The sequence below is a fragment of the Coregonus lavaretus genome (genome assembly GCF_964263955.1).
Source record: "Coregonus lavaretus genome assembly, chromosome: 5".
NCBI classification, from domain to species: Eukaryota; Metazoa; Chordata; class Actinopteri; order Salmoniformes; family Salmonidae; genus Coregonus; species Coregonus lavaretus.
The window spans coordinates 39,463,897-39,491,072 of record NC_139992.1 but is presented as its reverse complement, the minus strand read 5'-3'; the positions used below and the strand labels follow the sequence as shown (position 1 = coordinate 39,491,072).

Below are 27,176 nucleotides of genomic sequence, written 5' to 3'. Positions count from 1 at the left end.
TTTCCAGTTTGCTAACAGTCATCGAAACAAAATCTAGACAGTCAGGGAGCATAGAAAATTCCAAAAGTGATTGAAAAACAATTTATTTGCAAATTTTGATTGCGAGGAAATATAATCAATTTTAAGTGCGATCCTCCGGACCTCTGTGGAGACCAAATGCGGCACACGGGGCAAAGATCCAGACCATTACTCATTCTCAATTCCTACGAGAAAGAAGAAACACAAATTGTCCAAATGGGCCTTTTCAACTGCGTAATATGGAAGGGATTTGAGGACAGGGGTTTGAGATCATCATGAGACTGGAGTGACAGGGCACTGATCAGCCTCATCCAGGAAGAGTGTTTGGAACATGTGGTCGTAGAAGCCAGGGTGATAGAGGCAGGCACGGGCGCAGTCTGGACTGAAGTTCACCTCCAGGATCTGAGGCTTCATCACACGTTCACCTGATCCAGGAACAGATCATAGAGGGTTAGATCATACACTGGATATTATTAGCAAGGGTTAATAATGGATAACATTTAAATGGAACTTATATTATATAATACAACTAAAATATGAGGTTTATGAGAAATTAAGAAATGCAAATTAAGTGTGAGAAATTTGATTAAGTATATGGTATTTAGTGTACAATTGTCTACACTGGTAATACTCTGCAATGGTATCACTATTGATTTATAGATGAACAGTGCCATTGTACCTATCCCCCTGGGGGAAACTATCACTACGGGAAACTCCCACTAAGATATATAGAAGTTTTCCTACACGCTGAGATTTTTGCAGTTTAAACATCTGTAGGGATCAGAATCTGTGTTATACATCACTAATCAACTGTTAAGCCACCCAATCTCCCTCTGACAGAGTTGAGAGCGTAACGTTTGCTATTTAGCAGACACTATTATCCAGAGTGAGTTAGTCATGCGTGCATACATTTCCCGTATGGGTGGCCCCAGCGGAAATCGAACCCATGACCCTTGACATTCCAAGTGCCATGCTCTACCAACTGAGCCACACAGGACCACATTTGAAATAACAGCAGACAACTAACCAACTGCACTCTCACCCTAGCCTGTTGGGTCCTAAATTCTTTATGCCCACAAAATTAAGTTGTAGCATCTGGGTGACCTCTGAAGTTAGGAGTCGTCACCATAAAACAGAACTTGGTATCCTAGGTAACCTTCCTGAGGCTACGGCCGATAGCTGTAACTCAGCCATAGGCACATTCAAATGATAGTTTACTCTGACCCAGAGGGTGGAGATGTTTTGACCAGGGCCTAGGCACTTGGAGAGCGAACAGAGATCAGATGTGTATATATTGGAGATTTTCAGTTGAACATAGTTAAGCATAGTTAATCACAACATGACAAGCTAAGTATGGTGCAAAAGGAAGAGGCCTGAAACAGAGCCAGGAAATGGCTCAGGGAATGGACCTACAATTTTTAAGGATTAATTGAGGCTCAGAAAAATGGATCTGCTATTTTAAGAATCAATTAAAAGGGTCAGAACAGAGCCACCTGGCTCTTATTTTTTACATGACAGGGCTTGGTCCCGCCACCATTGTTTCAAAGAACAGATTGAATAGAAGGAAAATAAGTCAGATTGCGCCACTATTATAAAATAAGTAGGCGGGGCGGTCAAGGTGTGAAAACTGGAAACAATGGTGGAGGAACTAAACAGGGAGGGATTAAGCTAAAAAGGATTGTAATATGAGGAAGGATGAATGTTGGTCCTCTGTAGCTCAGCTGGTAGAGCACGGCGCTTGTAACGCCAAGGTAGTGGGTTCGATCCCCGGGACCACCCATACACAAAAAAATAATAATGTATGCACGCATGACTGTAAGTCGCTTTGGATAAAAGCGTCTGCTAAATGGCATATTATTATTATTATTATTATTATTATTATGAAAATGTATATAAACTGAGAGCTGAGAGTTGGAAAGGCAGTTGCTCTGCAGACCTTTTTGGCTCTATTGCTTGTGTAATAAAGTATATCTTAATTCTACAAAAACGCGAAGTACTTTGTGTTTTACTGAGGATAAGGATAATTTTCTACAACATATATAATGAGTGGTTTGTCCTTCAGTAGATTGGTATGGACCTTCCGAGGAACGTGTCTGTCTCCCCATATGTGTGTGTCTATTAATCCTTTTAAAATATAGAACTTATTTGCTTCATCCTTTTATCCAGCATTTTCCACACCTTGAAAAAATTAATTATTCCCAACAAGCCCCAGTAGCCATACATGAGTTTTAGGTCTGTACATGTAGGGACATCAAAAATACAGAGTAACAACCTTATGCCTATGCATGTGTTACTTTATGCAAAAATATTTTATGCAGCTGCTGCTGGTCCTGGTCCTCTGCTGCTCCCTCCCTCTCCCTTCCTTCCTTACACTGCCAGTCCCATGCATCACACCAGGATCTTTACTTCTCACAGTGCAGATGCATTATGTCATCATTAGGACATGTACAACCTGATCAGTTATGGGGATCTCCTATAACTGGTCCAACTAGTCCGGTCACAGAGACAAGAGGCTGATTTGGCTGCGTTCCCTTGTATATGCCGTGAGAACAGGAGGACAGCTAGTCTGGCCTTGAACTGGCTACAGTCTCAGAAACAATAGATGGACAATAACAGTTAGCCAGTTCAAGGCCAGACCAGCCGTCCTCCTGTTCCCACAGTGTATACTGTTAGCCTATCTTGTGAATGTGTGAGGAATGTAGAGCTCTCACACATACTCACACGTGGAGGTACAGACACGTACACAGACACGCGATAAGTATTCATTAACAAACCCATGCCTCACCTCTGTCCCCGGTGCCCCACTTGAGCATGAGGTCTACAGCGTAGATGGCCCGGGAGGAGGGGTAGGCACAGAAACCGTAGGGGGCTGGACGAGACGAGGCTACCTGGAAGAGCTCTGCAAATGCCTTGAACATCTCTCTCTGAGAGAGAGGAGAGAGGGGGAAGGGTAAAGCATGAGAAGGGGGTAGAGGGAGAAATCACAGCAGCAAGATGTGACCCACAAGAAAAAGGCAACCAGTGAAGAACAAACACCATTGTAAATACAACCCATATCTATGTTTATTTTTTAATGACTCCAACCTATGTGTATGTAAACTTTCGACTTCAACTGTAGCAATGTTATTTTAACTCTTTATTTTTATTCATTATTCACTGTGTATTTCTTCCTTGTGTCACTATTCATATTTTTTTATTTTATTTTATCTTTAACTCCACATTGTTTGAAAAGGACCTGTAAGTAAGAATTTCAATGTTAGTCTACACCTGTTGTCTACAAAGCATGTGACAAATAAAATTAGATTTGAGTAAGTAGCCCATCTTTGGTAGCGCATGCACGTCTCGCCTTGTTCTCTATGACAGTCAAACAACATTTTAAAAATCATGAAAGTAACGCAAAGTAATAATGTGTTACTTTCCACACAAAGTAATATTGTACTTTGTTAAACAATGACTAATATATTACTTTCACAAGTAACTAATCTCAACACTGATTATCTAACAGAGCTACAGAGTAAAGTTGGGTCTACAGTACACGATTTTGGCCACGATTTATCTGTCCTAGACCCGTTTTTGAGATCAGAGACAATATGCCCATGTCGTTGCCTACTCGGGGCGCGCGGCCATCACCAACGCTCGTTTAATGTGAGCGGGTCAAAGACGTAATCTGAGGACTACCGATTTCGTCTTTGAGCAGTCCCAGACGTCTCGATATTTTCAAACATGTTTGATTTTATCGGCACAAAATCTGCAATGCTCTTGTAGTGAGATGTGCAACAACAATTTTTGAGAACGATGATCAGCAATAGCCAATGAGAGCTCACCAGAGAAGAAGCCAGTGAGATGATGACGTTGTTTGGCATCACCCAGAATTTGTAGACTTTGGAGCAGGAGCCATGACTACTACTAGTATGCGTTAGTACTTGCCTTTAACCAAAGCATCAAATCGTTACAGCTCTAAAGTTCATAAGCAATGTTATTCAATTCAAATTGTTGGCAAGATATTTCAACTCTGTATGGCAAGAGTGAATGTCTGACTGAAAACGTTTATGAGGCTGCTTTGAGCCACAGCTCGTTGTAGCTACGTTAAATCTAATCACATCATTGTTTTTGCAAGGCAGTGTGGTATCGACAATCCTCACGACCAAGTGAAGAATCTTGTAGTGTGAACCCATCTGTGCCACATCGTTTAGTGCACCACTACGTTGGCAACATAACAAAACTACAGGAAAGACGGTTGTTTAATGTGAGAGGCGATGTTAGGATTTTCAAAGTCATGTAGTGTCCTCCCGGCTTAACTCACACATACAGACAGACAAGTGAAGCATTAAAAGTGTCTGTTTACCTCAACCTCTTTCCATGGATACTGAGGATACTGCTTTTCAAACATGGGTATGAATTCATCATAGTGAACCTGGGGCAGACAGAGTATCAGATTTAGGGAAGTAATTCAGGTGGTGTGTGTTTATTGCAGCTGTGTGTGTGTTTTTGTGTTGTTGCCTTGTGTGCATTTTCTTTGACAAGTGTTTGTTTACTTTTCTGAGCATTTGTGCATGTGTTTGTCCTTTTCAGTCGGTTGGCTTAGTCTGCTTTCTATGAATGCAGGGGTTTGCTTTGGAATCATTACCTGTTTGAGCTGGACCCCCTCTGCATAGTTCATGACAGTGAAGTGCTTCTGGTAGTCATCAAAGTGGTCCAGAGAGAAAGGCCTGTGTAGAACAGAGATGAGACCAGGGGCATATAAGCATAAAGCTCTGGACCTGTATTCACAAAGCATCTCAGAATAGGAGTGCTGATTTAGGATCAGGTTCCCCTTCTATATAAGGCAAAACAGATCCTAGATCAGCACTCTTATTCTGGAAGTCAAAGCTCCACAGGTGGCATTTATGTGTTGCAGCATTTGATATTCAAATTCTGTCCTCACCTAAACCTTTTGAGCCCCATCCTCACACGTCCTCAACCATTCTAAGAGAAGAGCTACAAACATGTAGGACCTATACGCAGTCTTGTGAGTGGAGCATGTCGATAGAAAGGGGGAAACTGTGGTTAGCAAGGCAGCTGGTTTAAATTGTCAAATGTTCTAGCTAAGATGCAGAGGTATTCTCCTGCTTCCTGTTAACAAACAAAAGCTCAAACGGGAAGTACCAGTGATGCGCTCAATGCAGAAGTGGTCGGACGAAGCAGACGCGAGGCTACAAGACTGTTTTGCTAGTACAGACTAGGGGTGGGCAATATACCGGTATGAACGTGAATACCGATATGATGGTGTGCCATGATATGGATATTGCCATATTGTGCATATCATAATAAATTAATAAATGTATGAAATAAGGCGTTTTTGTTTCATTCTAAATTTCAGTCGAGTGATAAAAACATAGCCTTTTTTTATCAAAGAACAAAACTAGAAGCATGGACGTTACACGCAATCTGCCTGCCAATCAAAGTTAACAAACAAACATGCACAACTGCAGAGTAAGCAAACATTTAGTTAAGTAAACTTTCGTTAGCAAAAGTGTCCGAAAATCAAGCGCAAAAGTGTAAGCAAGCATTGAGAATGACTGAAGACAACGAAAATAATGCTGTTGAGGTTAATTTGCAGGAAGACGAAGAATTGGTTTGAAAAAAGGGGGCCTCCTCTGTCGTTTGGAACTGGTTTGGCTTGAAGACACCCGACCTCGACCAACAAACAGTACTGTGTAAGTTGTGTCGACGCATTGTGCTAGCCAAAGGTGGAAACGCCAGCAATCTACCAGAATGCGTGCAACAAACCCCCGGAGTAGCGGAGCAAGTCCCAAGACATCTTCAAGCCAGACCCGCATTCAGCTATCACTCAAGGCATCATTCGTTAGTGGTACTCCCTATGACAAGAAGAGCAAGAAGTGGAATGCGATAACGAGTGCAATTACGTATCACATAGCGAAAGACATGGAACCAATTCAAACTGTGGAGAAAGACGGTTTCAGAAAGTTCAGCAGGGTTCACATCAACACCATCATCACGGAAACCCTAGACCCACTCCAATTCGCATACCGCCCCAACAGATCACGCAATCTCAATCGCACTCCACACTGCCCTTTCCCACCTGGACAAAAGGAACACCTATGTGAGAATGCTGAGCGTTCAACACCATAGTGCCCAAAAAGCTCATCACTAAGCTAAGGACCCTGGGACTAAACACCTCCCTCTGCAACTGGATCCTGGACTTCCTGACGGGCCGCCTCCAGGTGGTAAGGGTAGGCAACAACACATATGCCACGCTGATCCTCAACACTGGGGCCCCTCAGGGGTGCATGCTTAGTCCCCTCCTGTACTCCCTGTTCACCCACGACTGCGTGGCCAAACACTACTCCAACACCATCATTAAAGTTTGCTTACGACACAACAGGGGTAGGCCTGATCACAGACAACGATGAGACAGCATATAGGAAGGAGGTCAAAGACCTGGCAGTGTGGTGCCAGGACAACAACCTCTCCCTCAATGCGATTAAGACAAAGGAGCTGATCGTGACCTACAGGAAAAGGCGGGCCGAACAGGCCTCCATTATCGTCGATGGGGCTATAGTGGAGCAGGTTGAGAGTTTCAAGTTCCTTGGCGTCCACATCACCAACAAACGATCATGGTCCAAACACACCAAGACAGTCGTGAAGAGGGTACGACAACACCTTTTTCCCCTCAGGAGACTGAAAAGATTTGGCATGAATCCCCAGATCCTCAAAAAGTTCTACAGCTGCACCATCGAGAGCATCCTGACCGGTTGCGTCACCGCCTGGTATGGCAACTGCTCGGCATCTGACCGTAAGGCGCAGAAAATGGTCAAAGACTCCAGTCACCCAAGTCATAGACTGTTCTCTCTGCTACCGCACAGCAAGCGGTACCGGAGCGCCAAGTCTAGGACCAAAATGCTTCTTAACAGCTTCTAACCCCAAGCCATAAGACTGCTGAACAATTAATAAAATGGCCACCCAAACTATTTACATTGACACCCCCCCCCTCCAGTCAAACAATACATACACACACACACACACAAACACACTTTTACACTCATCATTTGCTGCTGCTACTCTGTTCTTTATTTTACTCTTATTATTATCGATCCTGATGCCTAGTCAGATGCCTCTGGTACTGGTACTCCCTGTATGTTGCTCCATTCGTGTGTATATTATTTTATTCCTCGTGTTAGTTACCATTTTATTTTGGATTCTTATTTATTTATTTAATCTGCATCGTTGGGAAAGGTTTATAAACAAGCATTTCACTGTAAAGTCGTCAACAGTTGTATTCGGCGCATGTGATAAATAAAATGTGATTTATTGGTTTCCTATTGAAAAGAAAGAAACCCAGTATAGCCCAGCATTTTGTGGTGAAAGTCAGCATGACAAACTTGTACAATCAAGTGTTGCAAGGAAGCTCCACTTTCTGCAGCAGTTGAGGGGAAGCGTGTGTGTTTGTGTCTAACCTGTTGGCAAAGCGCAGCCAGAACACTTTGTAGGCGTAGAGGCGTAGAGGCTGAACTGAGCGCAGCAGCAGCATGTAGCGGATATCAAACTTCACCATCCCCACCTCCTCCCTCTCAAACAGCACCGGATCCTCCAGGTACTTACACACCACCTGGGAGACACACACACATACACAGGCATAAATACACAGATGCATGCACGTATACACACACACTTTTTCAACCAATAGGCCTAGTCAACACACTCCTTCATTTATCAAGCTATATCTAATTGATGTGTTCATAGTGTTCACTTCCCAATGTGATGTTTTGACTAGATGTGTATGGCATTATGGTGTTCTCTGAGTCTGCCTTTGGCTGAAATTGCAAATAAATTCATAAAACATCCTACAATGTGATTATCTGGATTTTTTTTCCTCATTTTGTCTGTCATAGTTGACGTGTACCTATGATGAAAATTACAGGCCTCTCATCTTTTTAAGTGGGAGAACTTGCACAATTGGTGGCTGACTAAATACTTTTTTCCCCCACTGTATTATCTATAAGGTCCCTCAGTCGAGCAGTGAATTTCAAAACACAGATTTAACCAAAGACCAGGGAGGTTTTCCAATGCCTCGCAAAAAAGGGCACCTATTGGTAGATGGGTAAACATTTAAAAAGCAGACATTGAATATAGTGGTGGGACCAAGCCCTGTCATGCAAAAATAACAGTCCTGTCATGTAAAAATAACAGAGCCCTTTTCTGACCCCCTAATTGATTCCCAAACATATCAATAAATACTTAAACATGGCTTAAAACATGGCAGGTCCATAATCAATTTCTCAAACATATACCAGCCTCCTCCCTCTGTACCACTCAGTCCCAACGCCCCTCATGCTGTGATTAACCATGTTTAGTCTGAACTCTGTTCAACCCTGGCTCCGTTCCAGGAATATGCCTAAGGAGAGAGGCAAAGGGCAACAGTCTGGTTTCAGTCACTGATAAGGCAGGACAGCCGTGGATTAGGGAGGAGCGAGGAATTTGACCCGAAGACAGGTCAGATGAAAAGAGAATAAACTGTCCTATTTCACACACACATACACCAGGCAGGGCAATGACTACACCAGTGAGAGGAACCAATTAAGTTCTTGCCTAGCAACAGAGATGTACCCATGTTTAACCCTGTCTCCGTGTTCGTCATGTTGTGATTAACTATGTTTATCTTATAGTCTACTGAGTCTGAAGAGATTTAACTATAGTCTACTGAAAAATCCCCATCAGTGGCTGCATCATGTTATGGCTATGCTTGTAATCATTAAGGACTGGGGAGTTTTTCAGGATAAAAAAAGAAATGGAATAGAGCTAAGCACAGACACTGCGAGATTAATTCACATTTCAGCAGGACAATAACCTAAAAACACAAGGCCAAATATACACTGGACTTGCTTACCAAAAAGAGACAGTGAATGTTCCTGAGTTGCCGAGTTACAGTTTTGACTTAAATCTACTTTAAAATCTATGGCAAGACCTGAAAAAAGTTGTCTAGCAATGATCAACGACCAATTTGACAGAGCTTGAAGAATTTTGAAAAGAATAATGGGTAAATGTTGCACAATCCAGATGTGGAAAGTTCTTAGGGACTTACCCAGAAAGCTGTAATCGCTGTCAAAATGTGCTTCTACAAAGTATTGACGCAGGGGTGTGAATACTTATGTAAATGTGATATTTCTGTATTTCATTGTCAATAAATTTGCAAACATATTTAAAAACATGTTATCACTGTCATTATGGGGTATTGTGTGTAGATGGGTGAGAAAAAATAAATATCTAATCAACTTTGAATTCAGGCTGTAACAACAAAATGTGGAATAACTCAAGGGGTATGAATAATTTCTGGATGCACTGTATCCCTCCTGGACCTAGTTTGTGTTGTCAAAGTAGTGTAGTGTAAAGAGGCCCAGAGATGTATACAAATGAGGTGGCCTTTGACACAGAATCTTGAGCTGTTGATAACAGGATGTCTGTGATGACAGGATGTCTGTGGTTGATTTAGAATAAATGTTCTGCATCTTACCTATTGAATGTAACCTGTGAGCACTAAAGCGTGAGTAGTGCAAAGTGACATGTAAATAATAAAGGGGGGTAGTGAGGGGTTAATGGCTTGATCAATCAACTTCTGGCCTGAGGCCATCTGGAAAGGGTCTCAGAGGGGTTAATGATCGAACCACATGGGACACAAAACCCCAGGCCTTCAACAGAGAAGACTAGTGTTGTTAATATTTCAGTCTGTGCTCTAAAATAGCTTATCTGGGGTTGGGGGAGTACAGTACATTGGGTAAATTGGGGTGCTTTTCCATAATTGTTTTTCACATGACCATGGTGTGTGTGTTACCTTGGGCGTGCTCTCTCGCTGTCTGATGATGTAGTCTAGGTTATTGGTGATGTGTGTGTCCAGCCCACGGGCCAGGTTCCAAGGCTTACAGATCCAATGATTGTCTTCTCCCCTGGAACAGACACACACACACACAATTACTTATATAAAAACGTATAAAGCTAATAACTTTCAGCACTGTCTGATGTCCTATATGAAGGGAGGTGTCTGATCATCTGAGCGCACCGCTCTTGTCTTTGTTGGTAATGTCTGACAAACTGAGGCAGCTCGGTCTGCAGGTTGAATGTCTCTGGCAGCCACTCGGCCCCCTGGCCCCCCCGGGCCCTCCGCGACACGGCGGAGAGGCAGTCCTTCACCGTGACAACCGTCTCACAGGGAAACTGATTGGTCATAACGTGAGGACGCTCCTCACTTAACTTCCTGTGGAGGGGGGGAGAGTCAGTTTAGGATTATTATTAGTTTGGTATTTTTCACATCAAGGCTAGGATTGAGACAGCTGATCCTAGATGGGTAAGTTGTCAATAAATCAATTGTACTCTTATTAGACAGATAAGATTGAGGCCAGATCCCTGGAGACTTATCTCACCGCCCAAACAGCCTGGAGTTTTTGGTTAAAGTGTTATCTGTGGTGTGTGTCATTGGGACAGAGAGCAGCTATGTCTGTCCCAATGCACTATAAAATAACTATAATTTGAAGTATCTCAACATCATTTACATGTCACTTAGCACTACTTACTAAAGTGCTCACACTTGGAAGGCCACCTGAGTTATATACGTATCTGTGCTGTCTGTGATTGTCACAGCTAGGGGCAGGCAGACGTAAGATACTGGTTGTGGTGAAGTGAGCCGTGATCTTACTAAGACGACACTGTGGTGTCAGCCAAAGGCAACCGATTTAGAGAGCACACCAAAAAGCCCACATCTAGTGAAAACCCCACAGTTGTAGAAGTGAAGACTATCAGTTATGAAATAAGAATGCAGTTTGACATGGCTTGATATGTTGGGTACATTTACATTTACATTTTAGTCATTTAGCAGACGCTCTTATCCAGAGCGACTTACATGAGCAATTAGGGTTAAGTGCCTTGCTTAAGGGCACATCGACAGATTTTTCACCTAGTCGGCTCGGGGATTAGAACCAGCGACCTTTCGGTTACTGGCACAACGCTCTTACCCACTAAGCTACCTGCCGCCCGTAGATTCTCATAGGAATTCAGTGTAATTAAATAATGGAAAAGTGTTTTGGGTACTTGTTGAAAGTGTGTGTCTGTGTGTTGACCTGTAGTCTCTGATGTGGGAGAAGGTCCAAAGAATATCAGCCTCTTCTTCAGTCTCTGTGAATGTGAACCGTGGGTGATGGAGATTGTTTAGAACTTGCCCCATCTCTGTGTATACCCTGCAAGGCATGCACACAAAGGGGTTTTGTGAGCATGATTATATGTCATATCTCATTAATGGTAATGAAATAAAAATGGACTTGGACTGACTTGAGTACTTTGTCTTTGGGGACAGTATGGGGCCGAATGTCCAGAGGAAGAATCTCCTTGTTCTCCTGTGAAATGGTCTGAGGAGAGAAAGACGGGGAGAGAGAAAGAGAGGGGAGAGGTGTTGGCAGTTTAAAATGGCGCTCCAGTCTGCTTTTCACCCCATTTAACACCAGATTTTCTTAACAAAAGGCACATCTCAATAACTGGTCCAGGTAAGTCATGACATGGCACAAGTGTGGGGGGGGGGGCTTTCCTCTTTAGTTCTCTACTGCTCCTCAAGCAACAGAATCCCATCACATCAACTCCTTGAATGCCCTACTCCTTGCAGTTTGCAGTTGTGTCTAAAAAACACTATTTTGTTCAAAACATATTTTTTTTCACCCTTTAGTATGGGTACTTTACTGTATTTGTACTTGGGATATCGCTTTTCATAAAAATGCAAATAAAATAACAATTCACTGGAGGACATCTTTAACCATAGTTCAAAATGTCATTAATTTGACCTCTAAAGGTTTCATGTGTAGACTTTTCACTTATGAACTTCCTCAAGACATTGAGTGAGTAATTAATTGGCTGACTGTATTGACACTAGAAACATGTTTCTTGTCTCCCTACCTCATAGTAGAGATCAGAGGGTTCAGGGGTCAGAGTGTTGACCCCTACCAAGTCAGCTGGTATCCACGGCAACAATCGACATCTCCTCACCAGAGGGTTGCTCTCGCCATAAGCATAGTCCCGTGTCACTTCCTCTGGAAGAGAGGAGGGAAACTTAGTTAAAAGAGAGACAGACACTGAAAAAAAAGGTTCTGGGGATATATGGGGAAAACGCATGTGAGAAAGATTGAGAGAGAGACGCACTGACCGGTTCATCAGACCTAGCCTATAGATTACATGGATCATTGTTGGCCAGGCTTTGAAAGCATGTAAGTGTGAATATAGGCCTGGGGAAGATGGAAAGCTTTTTGTCACTGATGGCCCACTTCAGCTTTTTGTCACTGATGGCCCACTTCAATGGCATCTCCATGTATTCACCAGTGAGAAGCCTGGGGGCCTACCCTACCAAAGCTAAAGCACCTCCCCCAATGGTGTGTCTGTGTGGTAAACATTATTAGTTCAGCAACTTAAATGTAGGTATTGTGATCTGAGGGCTATGGCCAAATAGTATGTTTAAACCCTGTAGTGTTAACCACACAATATAAAACACTGCTCTCTTGAAGGCTTACAAGCGGATTACATTGTACAAGGCCCCCTTGGCTCGACAAGAACATCTGGCGTACCTCCAATAGACTTGAATGGCCCAGGACATAAAAACACGAGGTGTGGACTATACAATGCCTTCAGAAAGTATGTTTTGGAATATTTGTATTCTGTACAGACTTCCTTCTTTTCACTCTGTCATTTAGGTTAGTCTTGTGGAATAACTACAATGTTGTTGATCCATCCTCAGTTCTCCTATCACAGCCAATAAACTAACTGTTTTAAAGTCACTGTTGGCCTCATTGTGACCTCCCTGAGCGGTTTCTTTCCTCTCCGGCAACTCCATTAGGAAGGACACCTGTATCTTTGTAGTGACTGGGTGTATTGATAGACCATCCAAAGTGTAATTAATAACATCACCATGCTCAAATGCTGTAACGCTTTGCACACCGAGTGAGTCCATGCAACTTACTCTGTGACTTGTTAAGCAATTCTGTACCCCTAAACTTATTTAGGCTTGCCGTAACAAACGGGTTGAATACTTATTGACAATACATTTCTGCTTTTCATTTTATTTTATTGTAAAAAAATTATGGGGTATTGTGTGTATGCCTGTGACCCAAAATCTCAATTTAATTAATTTTAAGTTCAGGTTGTAACAATAAAATGTGGAAAAAGTAAAAGGGTGTAAATACTTTCTGAAGGCACTGCACACTAACATCCCAACACACACATAACAAGCACACACATACTGACGCCACACACACACACATTTTCACTTATGCTGCTGGCACAGTCTTATCTATTCTGTCACTTTACTCCTACCTATATGTACAGTACATAGCTAGCTCAATTACCTCGTACCCTGGCACATCCACTCAGTACTGGTACTCCCTATACATAGCCATCTTATTTTCTATGTTTCTAGCCATGTTATTTTCATGTCACCCATTGAGCATGTTTGGGATGCTCTGGATGGACTTGTACGACAGCATGTTCCAGTTCCCGCCAATATCCAGCAACTTCGCACAGCCATTGAAGAGGAGCATGACGCAAATGGTGGTCACACCAGATACTGACTGGTTTTCTGATCCACGCCCCTAAATTTTTTTAATGTGGTATCTGTGACCAACAGATTAATATCTGTATTCCCAGTCATGTGAAATCCATAGATTATGGCGTTTCAATTGATTGATTTCCTTATATGAACTGTAACTTAGTCAAATCTTTGAAATTGTTGCATGTTGCGTTTATATTTTTTTGCGTTTATATTTCCTTCTGTCATTGAGATTTATTATGATTACTATTGCATGGATTCCATAGGTTGAGGAAACTCCCCTCTCTCTAATGTATATCAAGTGGTGATTGAGATCCATGTGTGTTAAAGCTTGTATGCTTCTCGTATACAACTCTTCACGGCTGGTCATTTATAAAATCTTTAATTGGAGTGTTTGTCGTTTTGTTCTCGGTATTCATCAAGACTCAGAGCCCTACACTGTGAATAAGTGTGTGTGTATATATATGCACACGCTCATGAGTGTCTATACCTCCCTCCTGCAGGTCTGTGAGAGGCCAGAGCACAGTGTAGGCCAGCTGGCCCTGTGTGTAGAAGAAGGGGGCCATGCAACAGGTAGGCTGGTCAGAGTGCTGCACCTGGGAGCCAAACTCATCCATGATGTACCAGACGGGCACTTTTTCCTCTGCTGACTGGACACACACACACAGGAAGGGGGGGGTTAGAGAGACAGAAAAAAATAGTGTGCGTGTGTGAGAGAGAGAGAGAGAGAGTACTCATACCCCCTGGGCCAGCTGGTACGTCTGGTTGTACTTCCACATTTGTTTCAGCACCAGCTCCACAACGTTTGGGTCAGGAGCCTCTCCGTGGAAGTCAAGCCCCATGAGGGAAGCCATCCTGGGTAGAAGGCCGGGGATCTGCTCTAGCTGCTGCCTGGAGCTCTCCACACGGTATGTCCATGCATGGTCAACCAGGAAGATACTGGAGGATGGAGGGATTAGAGGAGAAGAGGTAAAGGATAGGGAGATGGAAGAGGAAGTGATTAGGAGGCAGGGCAGGCGAAGAATGAACGAGATGTAGAGGGAGGTGGACTGCTAGTATGTCTCTGGGATGTGTAAAAAAATGGGTTGGCCTAAGCGCTAAAAAAATAAGTGTATCCACTTTATACAATACTAGCCGTAGTTTTACACCTACTTATAAAAACATTCTGTGCTCTTGACCTTGAGAACATAAAAAATCAACTGCATATCTCTGTGAAAAAGTGAGGGGGTGACTTGCATGAGATGGTGAACAACAGGTGGTTATTTATTATGACTAAAGCGCCCTCACCTGGTGGCATCTGAGGCTTGCATGCCAGTCCCCCTGGTCACAACCACTTTACACGTAATCTCTCCACTAGGACAAGCCTTCTTTCTCTCTTCATCTCCTTCTTCATCGTCCTGTTGTACCTGCATGATGCCAAACACTTCTCCTGCATCGTACACCTAGAACCGAACAGCGAGGGCAGATTTAGGTAGGCTAGTCAGATAACTATAAAACCCAATTAAATAACATAATTAAACTGCACGCACAGAATAACATTGAAATTGCATTAAAAACAACTGTTAAACATGCAAACCATTCAATCAGACAGGCATTGGATCTGATACTGAGCCGTAGCTAATATTATCTAGCCTAGCTCCAGTGGAGGTTGGGCCGTTTAAGATTAGGGAGGATTCTTTTTTCTTCTTCAAATTAGCATTTTTAAATCACATTACATTGAATTAGTCATTCATATTCCATTCACCCAGCTCAATGTTACATTGATAGGTTTAGGCTACTACATGATACTCACATTTCCCCAATACCCATCATGAGGTTGCTACAACCTAGCCTACAAATGAAGGTTTATAACGTACAGCACATTCGGAAAGTATTCAGACCCCTTGACCTTTTCCACATTTTGTTACGTTACAGCCTTATTCTAAAATGTATTGAATAAAAAAAATTCCTCAATCTACACAATAATGACAAAGCAAAAACAGGTTGTTAGAAATTTCGGCAAATGTATTAAAAATACAAAACAAAACAAAACACCTTATTTACATAGGTATTCAGACCCTTTGCTATGAGACTCGAAATTGAGCTCAGGTGCATCTTGTTTCCACTGATCATCCATGAGATGTTTCTACAACTTGATTGGAGTCCACCTGTGGTAAATTCAATTGATTGGACATGATTTGGAAAGGCACACACCTGTCTATATTAGCACATAACTGGTACGCAGGTACGCAAGCGCGACATAAATCAGGAATGCGTAATGCCACTTGTGTTACTACGCGCCTTTGCGTACTTGACCGATCTTCTCATCTAACCTTACACATGACATGTTGCTTGTCAACTACTGTCAGGGATGTCCAAAAAGCAACAGACATTAAGCAGCTTCTTTGGCGTTTCGCCACCTACAAAGAAACGCCAACTGGAGCCAGAGCCGAAGAAAATACTTTTTTTCGGAAAAGTGGCTCCAAGATGTGCAGTGGCTTGAAGCTAACGATGAGCGCACTGAAATGTGGTGCAAGATTTGCCGCTCAAATCCACATCTAGCAGACAAAACGGGTGCATTTTATAAAGGCTCAAAGAATTTCAACCATCCTTTATTTGACAAACATGAAAAGAGCAAGGAGCACACGAATGTGGCGCAAGCCATTGCTAAGCTAGCTGAGAAGAAATGTCCAGTCGCCCACTTGCCAGATGGTGAGACAAGCTGAATGAAGAACAGCGGCAAGCTCTGTTTAATATTTTTCTCCTCGCCTTCCATAAAGCTAAACACGCACGTCCCATGTCTTCCTATTCTGAGGATGTTCCTTTACTGAAGCGGCTAGGAGTAAATGTCGGAGGTGCATATCATTCACGTGAAGGGGGCACACGGATCATGCAGAGCATCGCTCACACCATCATCGGGGAGTTCCGAGCCAAGTTGCAGTCTGCTGAATTTTGGGGGCTGCTTTTTGATGGATCTGAGGACATCACAAAAACTGAGCAGGAAATCGTTTACATTGTGTCTGTGTCCAGCAACGGAGAGTTTACTTCGGACTTTATTGGACTGATTGAATTGGGTGCTGACCGAACCGCGCAGGCCATAACAGATGGACTTGTGAGACTTTTCCAGGACACAGGCTTGGATGCCTGGACAACAAAGTTGGTCGCTGTGTGCACAGACGGGGCTGCTGTCAATCTACAACGGCGTTGTGCCAAAACTCCGGAAACTTGCTGCGGTTGGAGACTCCCTTCTGCACATTCTGTGCACCGCACACACACTGGAGAATTGCGCGAAATCAGCTGATCGCAACGTTCCTTACTGTGAGACATTTAATCGCTCTGTGGTCAAGCTGCTGCAGTTCTATTTACAAGAAGGTGGAGCAAAAAAAACTGCTGCACTGAATAAGCTATGTGAAGAAAATGGGATCTCCTTTGTGAAACTGGGTATGTTTCATAATATCAGATGGTCTGCATGGAGGCATGAAACACTGTTAAAAATATCAAGACTATTGCCAGCCATTAAAATGCAACTGGTTACGAGTGAAAACAGTGACTTGCAGCATATCTGCACAGAGCGTTTTCAGTGCTTTCTGTCAAACATGCTTGACATTTGCAACATTTTGAAGACCACATCCATTAGATTTCAGAAAGAAAAGCTGACCATTAGAGAATGTAAGGATGAACTCATGGTGGCCATTGGACAGTTCACACTTCTGCTTGATGGTGAAAGCCACAGGGCACACACTGTTTCCAATGCTGATGCTGACAGAGACAAGACACACTTACTCAGGGGGTTAATTGAAGAGTTTGAAATCAGATGACTCCCTCAAGTCATGTGATAATTTCTTACTATTTGATCCTTCAACATGGCCTCAGGAAATGCAAGACCTCCACAGTTTTGGAAACACAACAGTTTGCAGCATTCTCAAGAAATATGAGGCCACCTTGCAACTTGACAAAGATACCACTGTGACAGAATGGATGCGCTTAAAGCAGGCAGGAAAACGCTTGGGAGCCTCTTCTGTGTATGACTTGGTCCAAATAGTAAATACAAGTAACCCAGATGCTTACTTAAACATCAATAAGGTGGTTAAGCTGTCTCTTACACTGCCTTTAAGCAGTGCAGCTTGGGAGAGGGGATTCTCACATCTCAACATAATAAAAACCAAGTACAGATCTCGTCTGTCACATGCTTGTCTCTCAGCCCTGATGCACATTCACCTGTCAAAGCAGACCACAGAGACATTTGACCCAAAGCCTGCTGTTGACCTGTGGATGGAGACAGCTAATCAGAGGCTTAACCAAAGACAGGGAGGTGCATCTGCAGCATCTTCATCATCTACAATGGAGGAAGCTGAAGAAGAGGACAGTGGGGGCGACATTGAAGAGGACAGTGGTGGCGGCACTGAGGAGGACAGTGGTGGCGGCACTGAGGAGGACAGTGGTGGCGGCACTGAGGAGGACAGTGAGGAAGACTGCACTTATTAAGACCACGCTACATATGGGGTGAGTACCAGACACCATCTGCTGGTACTCACCTGAGTAACTCACTGAAAAAGTTATGTGCACCCCTGTATATAAGGTCCCACAGTTGACAGTGCATGTCAGAGCAAAAACCAAGCCATGAGGTTGAAGGAATTGTCCGTAGAGCTCCGAGACAGGATTGTGTCGAGGCACAGATCTGGGTAAGGGTACCAAACCATTTGTGCAGCATTGAAGGTCCCCAAGAACACAGTGGCCTCCATCATTCTTAAATGGAAGAAGTTTGGAACCACCAAGACTCTTCCTAGAGCTGGCTGCCCGGCCAAACTGAGCAATCGGGGGAGAAGGGCCTTGGTCAGGGAGGTGACCAAGAACCCGATGGTCACTCTGACAGAGCTCTAGAGTTCCTCTGTGGAGATGGGAGAACCTTCCAGAAGGTCAACCATCTCTGCAGCACCACCAATCAGGCCTTTATGGTAGAGTGGCCAGACGGAAGCCACTCCTCAGTAAAATGCACATGACAGCCCGCTTGGAGTTTGCTAAAAGGCACCTAAAGATTCTCTGGTCTGATGAAACCAAGATTGAACTCTTTACCCTGAATGCCAAGCGTCACGTCTGGAGGAAACCTGGCAGCATCCCTACGGTGAAGCATGGTGGTGGCAGCATCATGCTGTGGGGATGTTTTTCAGCGGCAGGGACTATAAGACTTGTCAGGATTGAGGGAAAGATGAACGGAGCAAAGTACAGAGAGATACTTGATGAAAACCTGCTCCAGAGCGCTCAGGACCTCAGACTGGGGTGAAGGTTCACCTTCCAACAGGACAACGAACCTAAGCACACAGCCAAGACAACACAGGAGTGGCTTCGGGACAAGTCTCTGAATGTCCTTGAGTGGCCCAACCAGAGCCCGGACTTGAACCCGATCTAACATCTCTGGAGAGACCTGAAAATAGCTGTGCAGCGACGCTCCCCATCCAACCTGACAGAGCTTGAGAGGATCTGCAGAGAAGAATGGGAGAAACTCCCCAAATACAGGTGCGCCAAGCTTGTAGTGTCATACCCAAAAAAACTTGAGGCTGTAATTGCTGCCAAAGTTGCTTCAACAAAAGTACTGAGTAAAGGGTCTGAATACTTTTTGCTTTGTCATTATGGGGTATTATGTGTAGATTGATGAGGGGGGGGAAACTATTTAATCCATTCTAGAATAAGGCTGTAATGTAACAAAATGTGGCAAAAATCAAGGGGTCTGAATAATTTCCGAATGCACTGTAGGTGCACAGGTCGAGAGACAAATTGGAATAATCAAGGTGACAGACAGTGACAAGTTCAATACCGCCTTGCACACTCTTGCCTGCATCTAGCTAATCTAAGGTGTAATCATTAGTCTAAACACTAACGAGAGTTTCTATTGGACAAATTCAGGTAGGTCCATCCCCATTTCGTTCCGTTTGCTTCTGTTTAAGAAACCTTTTCAACAGAATCAGAGGAATGAATACACCCCTGATCACCCGCAAACACAGTTCAATTTCATAGCAGCCACATACAAACAGCATCATCACTTTGCTCGTTATATGATTCCGTTCTCGCATCTACGCTCTCTCTTCCTCTCACCTTTTCCTCTCACTTGTGGACTTCAGTGCACAACACAATAGCTGTCTGTGACCAGGCGAAAAAACCTCTCCAAGCCAAACTTTCATACCATAACAGTTAACCGCTACACAGCGCCTACATCGTTGTCACCACATTAGCTAACTTCACTCAACATAGCTACCAGAACTAACACGTTAGTAAACCCACAATCCAATCCATGTGAACAAACTCGCAGTACAGCATACAGCAAGCAGTTTAGCATTCACACTGGTAGGACCCGGTGGCAACAAATTAATAAAACCGAAAGCTTACCTTGATTTGGAAGAGTTGCAGTGTTGGATAGCCTTAGCCAGCTAGCTAACATAAATAGCATTCCTCTCGTTTTGAGTCAGGTTGTTGAGTAGGCTAAATTAGATGCATTAGCTAGCTAAGTGAGTGAAGGTGAAAAAAAACAATGAAATATAGCTCTTCAAAACTATTCAACTATTGTCTTTCTGAGTCAACTACTCAACACATTTGATGCACTGCAGTGCTAGCTAGCTGTACCTTATGTTTTTAGTACTAGAATTTTTCTCTGATCCTTTGATTGGATGGACAACATGTCAGTTCATGCTGCAAGAGCTCTGATAAGTTGGAGGAAGTCTTCCGGAAGTCGTCATAATTACTGTGCAAGTCTATGTCAGGGGGTGAGAACCATGAGCCTCCTTGGTTTGGATTTTAGTCAATGTACCCAGAGGAGGACTACAAATAGCTGTCCTCTGGCTGGCTACACCATGGTGCTAACCTAGAGAGTGCTATTGAGGATACTGTAGACCTTCATTACAAAACCGTGTGTTTTAATCAGTTATAAGGTGACATGAATATTTACACTGAACAATAAATATAAACACAACATGTAAAGTGTTGGTCCCATGTTTCATGAGCTGAAATAAAAGATCCCAGAAATGTTCCATATGCACAAAAAGCTTATTTCTCTCATTTTGGGCACACATGCCTATTAGTGAGCATTTCTCCTTTGCCAAGATAATCCATCCACCTGGCAGTCGTGGCATATCAAGAAGCTGATTAAACAGCAGGATCATTACACAGGTGCACCTTGTGCTGGGGACAATAAAAAGCCACTAAAATGTGCTGTTTTGTCACAACACAATGCCACAGATGTCTCATGTTTTGAGGGAGCGTGCAATTGGCATGCTGACTGCAGGAATGCCCACTAGTGCTGTTGCCAGATACTTTAATGTTAATTTCTCTACCATAAGTCGCCTCCACCGTCATTTCAGAGAATTTGGCAGTACGTCAAACAAGCCTCACAACCACAGACCATGTGTATGGCGTTATGTGGGCGAGCGGTTTGCTGATGTCAACATTGTGAACAGAGTGCCCCGTGGTGGCGGTAGGGTTATGGTATGGGCAGGCATAAGCTACGGACAACAAACACAATTGCATTTTATCAATGGCAATTTGAATGCACAAAAATACCGTGATGAGATCCTGAGGCCCATTGTGAGGCCCATTTTTTAAAAAGGTATCTGTGACCAACTTATATGAACTGTAACTCAGTAAAATCAATTAAATTGTTGCATGCTGCATTTATATATTTTTTCAGTATAGTTTTATCTAAAAATAATCACTTTAATGTTTCACTATTTTTATGAAATTCAATGAGAAGGATGATCCTCCTCTGATGATCCACTTTAATAATGGAACACTAGCCACTTTAATAATGTTTACATATTTTTGCTTTACTCATCTCCATATGTATATACTGTATTCTATTCTACTGTATTTTAGTCTATGCCACTTCGACATTGCTTGTCCTATTATTTATATATTTCTTAACTCCATCGTTCTACTTTTAGATTTGTGTGTATTGTTGTGAATTGTTAGATACTACTGCACTGTTAGAGCTAGAAACACAAGCATTTCGCTACACCCGCAATAACATCTGCTAAATATCTGTATGTGACCAATACAATTTTATTTTAATTGATTGAGAGGCGTTCTACTTTTAGATTTGTGTGTGTTGTTGTGAATTGTTAGATACTACTGCACTGTTAGAGCTAGAAACACAAGCATTTCGCTACACCCGCAATAACATCTGCTAAATATCTGTATGTGACCAATACAATTTTATTTTAATTGATTGAGAGGCTTTGAAGCCACCGGTCAGCCATTTTAGCACTCCCCAGTAGGAGCAGTCCTCCATAGGAATGAATGGAATTCTACAGTATTTCAATTAAAAGGACAAAATGACATGTATTTAAGTATTTTTGTTGTTGTAGTGGGGACGGTAACATTAGTACTCTCTAAAAAATACATTAAGGAAAATGTTTGTATATATTTTTTCATTTTTATGTTTAGCTCACATAATATAATTGAAAAGTAGCCTATGCATTAAGGTGTCTGTAATAGAAAAAACTAATGAAAAAACTAATGTAGACATTAATAAATGCATTTCTGTAGCTTCCAAAATCATTTTTACATTGGGGAGTATCAAGATGGCTGCACAGTGGGTTCAATACAGCGCCCTGTCTGTTATCCAGGGTTTATACACATCTTTGATTTTAACATTTAGAAACATCAATAATGATCGCTTTTGATATCAATCAATCAATCAATTTTATTTTATATAGCCCTTCTTACATCAGCTAATATCTCGAAGTGCTGTACAGAAACCCAGCCTAAAACCCCAAACAGCTAGTAATGCAGGTGTAGAAGCACTTTGAAACATATGACCCTTATCTTTCATCAGCGAAAAATAACCTTTCAAATAAAAAAGATACACTTACTGTAGCAATTTTGCACAGATCCATATAGCTATGGGTCCATATAGCCATGGGTCCATATACATTTTAGTCATTTAGCAGACGCTCTTATCCAGAGCGACTTACATGAGCAATTAGGGTTAAGTGCCTTGCTCAAGGGCACATTGACATATTTTTCACCTAGTCGGCTCGGGGATTAGAACCAGCGACCTTTCGGTTACTGGCACAGCCATACGAAACTACACTTCCCGAGTTATGTTTACACATAGGTGTTCGGAGCATGCTAGATAGTGAATTATCACAGGTGGTCGCCTTTTGTCTTCTTTTCCGTAAACAAGCGCTGTAACGTGAAGATATGGCCGTGTGGGAACACTAATCCCTATCAAGGTGTGTATCAATTTTACCTTTTTATTATTTATCACTGATTTGAAAGATAAGGTCCTTATGCTTCCAAAACCGTACCGCAAGCGATGCATGTTAATGTTCAGACCGAGCGTCGGGCATCTTAACAAAACTACTCCCTTACTTATGTGTAACGTAATGGAACTGAGAGTCATGATCAAGGGCTATATGTAGCTTTAGCCATTATGCTACCGACCTCGTTGATAAGTTTGTAGTACAAGCTCTTCCAATACAGCGGTGGGATTCTTGAGGACTGTAGTGCAGCGGAGTGCAAAGAGAGGAAGGTATTGAAATGTCCATCCTCGCCATTCATAACGTTTGTGTTAGGTTCCGTGTTTGGCTGCTCCATCTTTCACCGTACGCGTGTGTATTACTGAGGCATATAATAACAAGTGTGTACGGAACTACGGGGTAGTCCCGGAGATCTGACAGCTCAGCACGCGGTGCATTATTGGAAATTTCTAGAACGAACCACAGACTTAGACATCTCATCATTGTATCTGTCCCATTATGGCGTCTGTTAGAGCAGCGGTTCCCAAACTGTGGGGCGCGCAAATATCACATGAATACACATTAGACATGGCAAAATGTATAGAATTGCAAGAAATGTAGCTTTAAAACGGCAGAATTGTATTTACACCCCATGACAAAATGTGTACAATTGCAGGAAATAAGCTTTAAACCTGCAAGATTCTCTCCACAAACAAGAGGGCTGTGAACAGTTTGTGTCATGAGCAGTGCCTGTGCCCATAGAAATAGACGTGGCGTGTGCCCTACACGGGATGTTCCCCAATGCTGGAAGGAGGGCCCAGAGTGAAAAGGTTTGGGAAACCCTGTGTTAGAGCATGCATGGGCAGCGGTTTCCACTAGCAGAGCCACAAAGTCAAAATTGGTTATGTAGTAAAAATGTATTAAAAAAGAAATTTGCTTTTTGGTCTTAATTTAAGTTTAGTGTTAGGCATTATGTTGGCAGTGTGGTTAAGGTTACGTTTAAAATCACATTTTAAGAAGATAAATTGTAGAAATAGGCAGGGTTTAGGACTTTGTGGCTATGGAAACTAGACCATGGGCAGCGCCATTGATTCCATCTCCATTTTGAAGTAGTCCATTTTCTTCTTCTACTACTTCTATGAGTTGGCAAACAAACTGGGTGTACACTGCCACCTTGTTTGAACAGGTAGCCTATAAAGCCTAGTTTGGCAATTTACTTCCACCTGCAGTTATGGAATGTTTGCTCACAAGTGTAATTCATTGGTTTATCCCTCCTGGTGACCTAGATGGAATTATGTGATCATCCCTTAACCCATTGGGTGTTAAGGAATGGTGAAAGTCCTCAATGGCGCTGCACATACCGTTACAGGCTTTTGGCCACTAGAGTATATCTATCTCTATGGAATGAACAGCGAGAGGACCGGAAAGGACCAATTGGGGTGTATTCATTACGCCAATTCTGTTGCAAAACGTCTGTTGTTAAACGTTTTTCAACAGAAACCGTTTACTCCAAACGGAAAACATTTTGTAACTTAAACGAGAGTTTCTAATGGACAAATGTAAGTAGGTCCCTCCCCATTTCGTTCCGTTTGTTCTGTTTGTTATGTTTGGTAAACGTTTTCGTTAGTGCTGAGCGATTAACCTAAATGTCGGTTATTTTTCGGTTTTTAAACAACTAATTGACCGACATCTGTTCAACTATTTTTCTTTTTTTTCTTTTTTTGTGAGCTCGATATGTAGTTTCTGTAGAGTTAAATCAGATTAAGCCTGAACTGTGTGATGTAGTAGGGAGTTGTAGTTTCCAACAGGCCAATATTCTACATAGTTTAGCCAGAAAACTTGGTAAATAACTACAATTACCATAATCCATTGCGCGCTTAAACTTAAACCGCTTAAACTTGTCCGGTCTGTGTGGAGCAGACACTGAGAGAAGAGAGAATGCACGATCCAGAGGAATAAAAAGCAGTTGCTTCGCAAGCCTGAAAATACATTATCTAATAGTTGGTATTCATAAAAGTATGCCTTATTTACTTTGAAGAACTACTAAAATAATGATATTGTCAGACAGCATAGGCAGCAGCCAGTGGCGGCTGGTGAAAAATATTCTCGGTGGGGCTGTGCCATACTTTTTTTTCCCTGTAACCATCGCGATATATTTTAACACAAACTGCAGGACAGCAGTGCTCAGTGAAACATTCAGTAATTATTTAATGCCAATATTAAAAAGTTGAGGCATTCTTACACAAAAACATATTACACAAACCCAAGCCTTTCATTTGCATTTAAAGTGAACTTTTCACCATTGGTAGTAAACAGGCAACGCAACAGGCATGCTGTCAGAACAGAGTGGAAAGTGGACAATAACATGAAATTATTATAAAGTTTATAGGAAATCTTACACTGTATAAAAGGATGTATAATATAGAAATGGATATCAAGTGGATGAACTCAAACCTTTGACTGGAAGAATAGCATACAGTATTTTATGATCATACTAAATGTGACTAATTGTTAATGTGCTCCAGAACTGCAACAATTAATTGATACAAAACAACATATATACAGTAATATTAGCAAAGACACTATTAAGACTTTCTAGAGTTCCATATATAACTGGATTTTTTATGCTAAGGTCAACTATATACAAAGAAACATGCGGCCAGAGCTGCTCTGTGTGTGTGTGTCTGTCATCTTATTTGTACAGGAATTTTGCCCGTCTGTCCTTCTGAGTGGCAAACCTCTCAATGACCCTTTGATTAAAGTCAGGAATGTCCCTGACAAGTTTCTTCTCCATGGAGAGCATGGCCAGAGCGTTCAGGCGATCCTGTGTCATGCTGTTTCTCAGGAAGGTCTTGATCCTTTTCAGTGTAGAGAAGCACCTTTCTGACTCAGCAGTTGTCATGGGTGTGGTGATGAGGATCTTGAGGAGGCTGGCAGTCTCTGTGAAAGTGCTCTGAAGGTTGTTCTCCATGAAGAACTGGTACAGGGGCACTGCACCACTACAAGCCTTGAACTCACTGTTCTCATAGATGAGGGACAGTTCGGTTTTGAGCTTGGCCTTGTTCAACATGGGGTACGCCTCCACGGTTGTTTCAAGCGCTGTATCGGGGAACTTCACACTGTGTTGTGGGAACAACTCTCCGTGCAATAGTGTTGCGCTGATGAGGTGCTGGGTGAAGGAGAACCTCTCTTTGGCATGACTCAGGATGGTATCACATACCTGTAAAAGATACATCATCAGCTTTAATTTGCAATTAAGCTATTTTGATGCAAGTGATCCTGACTGACACATGCCTATGTCCAACTCAAGTATATGATTACCAAGGTGCTGATTGTTCAGGGTTTTGGCTACATACTACCAGGCCTGAAAAAAGTTCTAGGGGGAAACACTGACAATTACATCACAACTTACCTCTATAGCCAACCTCTGTTGTTCTCCTGGTCCCAGCATCCTCCGTCGCTTGATGGGCTGTTGCTGCTCGTCAGATGCGCTGTCCCCACACAAAGAGGGAATTGAGGCCCTGGGTCCAAAAAATAAAGTTTAATTTGATAACTTGCAATCAGACTTCTTAACTCACTGTAATTCCCCCTCAACACACAACCAGTGACTTTTATATATATATATATATATATATATATATATATATATATATATAGACAGACAGACAGACAGACATATAGTGTGTATATACACACAAACTATGTCTAGTAACTGCTTTTAACCTGTGATGTACATAATTAACTGATGTTATTACGTTTTAAAGCCTTTTTCTATTACATTTGTGAGAGGGATGCAACATCATTTTGTTCTGCTGTGCACTTAGCAATAAAGTTAATCTTCAATAACAACTAGGCCTCTTCTAGAAATTGACCTGTTGGACACCTGAATAATTATTACAAACTGTGTAGTACTTTCCTGCATTATTATCAACGTCTGATTGTGTCTTCTCTTTCCTTTTAAAATACTAAAACAAATATAATTGTGACGGCTCTATGATAATCACTCACTTTGATGACCAGACACATTTAGGCTTTTAAACTGTTGTAAGTGAACTATTCATCTTTCTAACAACATCTTTATCAGCCAATAGTAAATATAGTTATTTACCTGATTGTTAGCATGCTGTCTGTGAACCTCTGGACAAGTGTTTTAATGAAGACAGGGTCGATGTTCCTCTTCTGCAGCTGGCTGAAAAGCATGTCCACATTTGGCATGATCTTGTGGAACAGTGCCAGGAAAAAACAGAAAGCCTCGTCTTCGAGCATCCTCACAAAGCCCCCCGCCTCTCTGACAGTCGGGGCATCAAAGTTCCCAGAGTCTCTGATGGTCTGGAAACACGTTAGGAGGTCATCCCTGTACTCGTACACAGTGTTTACAGCGC

At 42.4% G+C, this 27,176-nt stretch overlaps 1 protein-coding gene across 1 annotated transcript; it reads right to left on the bottom strand.

Annotated features, from left to right (window-relative positions):
- Positions 1 to 67: 67 nt before the first annotated feature.
- On the bottom strand, positions 68 to 23,205 carry ttll12 (tubulin tyrosine ligase-like family, member 12). Its single transcript, XM_084162117.1, has 14 exons — positions 23,000 to 23,205; positions 14,876 to 15,030; positions 14,329 to 14,527; positions 14,079 to 14,238; positions 11,950 to 12,083; positions 11,335 to 11,411; positions 11,127 to 11,243; positions 10,073 to 10,267; positions 9,848 to 9,959; positions 7,476 to 7,627; positions 4,646 to 4,727; positions 4,364 to 4,432; positions 2,804 to 2,942; positions 68 to 443 (listed from the first exon to the last, which is right to left on the bottom strand). Exons 1-14 carry the CDS (start codon positions 23,150 to 23,152, stop codon positions 292 to 294), a joined length of 1,896 nt encoding a protein of 631 aa, XP_084018243.1. The 5' UTR covers positions 23,153 to 23,205; the 3' UTR covers positions 68 to 291.
- Positions 23,206 to 27,176: the final 3,971 nt, after the last annotated feature.

What these genes read in the sequence shown, in the direction of transcription:
- ttll12 (XM_084162117.1), bottom strand. Translation starts at nt 23,152, where the DNA reads ATGGAGCAGCCAAACACGGAACCTAACACAAACGTTATGAATGGCGAG. An exon ending in CGTACCAGCTGGCCCAGGGG is followed by an intron (nt 14,239 to 14,328) that starts GTATGAGTACTC and finishes GTGTGTGTCCAG; the next exon opens with TCAGCAGAGGAAAAAGTGCC. An exon ending in CACAGACCTGCAGGAGGGAG is followed by an intron (nt 12,084 to 14,078) that starts GTATAGACACTC and finishes CCTCTCTTCCAG; the next exon opens with AGGAAGTGACACGGGACTAT.